General features: G+C 43.4%; 1 protein-coding gene across 1 annotated transcript in view; it reads left to right on the top strand.

Moving 5' to 3' along the window:
- Positions 1–688: 688 nt before the first annotated feature.
- Positions 689–1,899, top strand: part of LOC104529120 (transcriptional enhancer factor TEF-3) — a gene marked incomplete at its 3' end in the record, with an annotated part of 5,097 nt that continues 3,886 nt past the window's right edge. Inside the window, exons 1-2 of the mRNA XM_010173321.1 lie at positions 689–819; positions 1,634–1,677. Of these exons, the coding sequence (XP_010171623.1) occupies positions 709–819; positions 1,634–1,677 (155 nt within the window). The remainder of the gene's footprint in view (positions 820–1,633; positions 1,678–1,899) is intronic.

The raw sequence follows: 1,899 nt of genomic DNA, 5'->3' as shown, positions 1-1,899 counted from the left end.
TTAAATGTTATCATTTATTCTTGAGCTTTTCTTGTGCCTCCTTCAAATGTTTTTGTGTTAGACGTATCAGAATCCCTGGGCTTTGAACTTCAGAAAACCTTGGAGAAAGTGGAGAGGTTAGAGAGAATGGAGACCTGAGGGTGAGAACTTACTGAAGTTCAATGAACCCAAGTGGGAGGTGAGAATTCCTGAAGAAGACAACAAGAGCTTACCTTTTTCAGCAGTTTCTCCAAGCCATGAATTCATATCTGTGGCATAGCCATCATAATTATAATGTCACAGAGAAATGTGGAGTGTTTGAAGGATGAAGATTAATTGTAGAGGATGTAGGAGAGGCAGAAGGTGGGGAAGTGCTTCTGTTTATCTGTTTATTCCTTGGAAGAAGAAATGAAGAATGGTAGGCTTCAGACAGAATGGAAGACTGCTTAGCAGTCTCTAAACCAGTGGTCCCAGCCTTTCAGAAAGGATGATTAATCACATCTGAAGCTGTAGTGATGGGTGAAAGACGTAGGTGCTTTGAAGAGTTCTTAGGACAGTTATTGGTGAGTCGGCTGCCCAGGTTTTCAGAGATGGTTGTTCCCTGCAAAGAAGCTGATGAGAATCCTGGTTATGCAGCATTAGACCAGACAACTTGTTTATCATGATAATAATTATCTTTTTTTCTGTTTCTACTCTTGCCCGTAGGATCAGGCAGCTAAAGATAAAGCCATGCAGAGTATGGCTACAATGTCATCTGCCCAGATTATCTCTGCAACTGCCTTCCATAGTAAAATGGCCTTGCCTGGTCTCCCACGGCCAGCCTACCCTGCTGTTTCTGGGGTGAGTGAATCAGTGTCTTGGAGGAGTTGGGCTGAAGACACTTGAGTATTTAAAAGGGTGTTGGAACCTGCTCAGGAAAATCCTGAGGACATCAGAAAGAACGGGCCAAAAGGCATTGACTTTGTAGAGCAAATCTGTCATATGGCTTCAACAGTTTGGCTCTGATTCTTTGCTCACACCGATGTAAAACAATAGAATTTCACTATATGCTTTTTTAAAACTGACACAAGTGAGACAACAATCAGATCCTTTGGATTTTCAGCTGCCTGAAATATTTTTAAGGAAAGTCTGTATTACTTTCTTAGTCCAGGATGTTGTTGGATTAAAACCATTTGGGCCATCGTGACCCTTTCTCCAGCTTATCATTCCCAAGCTCATCCTGAGTGCTTAGATCGCAAATTGATGGCCCTTATATAAAATCCTTAATAAAGGAGGCCTGTCAGCATTCCCTAACTTTTGAGCTGGGCCTAATGAGCTATTGCTGAGCTCTTGTGGGGAAAATGGTCCCTCCAAGGGAGTGAGCATCATTAAAGCTTTGGAGATGGAGGCACAAGGTGCGTACATATCATTTAACATTAAAAACCACTATTGGGTCAGTTGCTTGCATGCCACTAGCAGTAGTGTGTGGAAAGAAAATGAAGACCAGTCAGCAGCTCCACAAGGATGAAACTAGGAAGGTAGAAAGAAGAGATACAGCTCAGTCACATCTTTAAAAGTCTGTGACCTTGCCGTTTCTTTCCTCAGAGGAGCAAGCCTTGCTTTTCATCTCTGTCCTCAGAGTGGTGACTTTTACCTGTATGTTGTTCTCTTGCAGTTTTGGCAAGGACCTTTGCCTGGCCAAGCTGGATCTTCCCAAGAGTGAGTATTCTTTCATATGAGCATCCAGAGCAGGTGCTTCTGCTGCTTCCTCTCTGCTGCCTGAGGAACAACATTAGCTGTTATAAGATTTATAAAACACACAAACTTCTTTACTGTGAGGGTGCCAGAGCCCTGGGACAGGCTGCCCAGAGAGGGTGTGGAGTCTCCATCTCTGGAGATGTTCAAACCCACCTGGACACTTTCCTGTGCAACCTAGTGTAG

This window comes from Antrostomus carolinensis, unplaced genomic scaffold (assembly GCF_000700745.2).
Source record: "Antrostomus carolinensis isolate BGI_N321 unplaced genomic scaffold, ASM70074v2 scaffold51318, whole genome shotgun sequence".
NCBI classification, from domain to species: domain Eukaryota; kingdom Metazoa; phylum Chordata; class Aves; order Caprimulgiformes; family Caprimulgidae; genus Antrostomus; species Antrostomus carolinensis.
The sequence above is the reverse complement of the archived record's forward strand: the minus strand, read 5'-3'. Positions and strand labels throughout refer to the sequence as shown.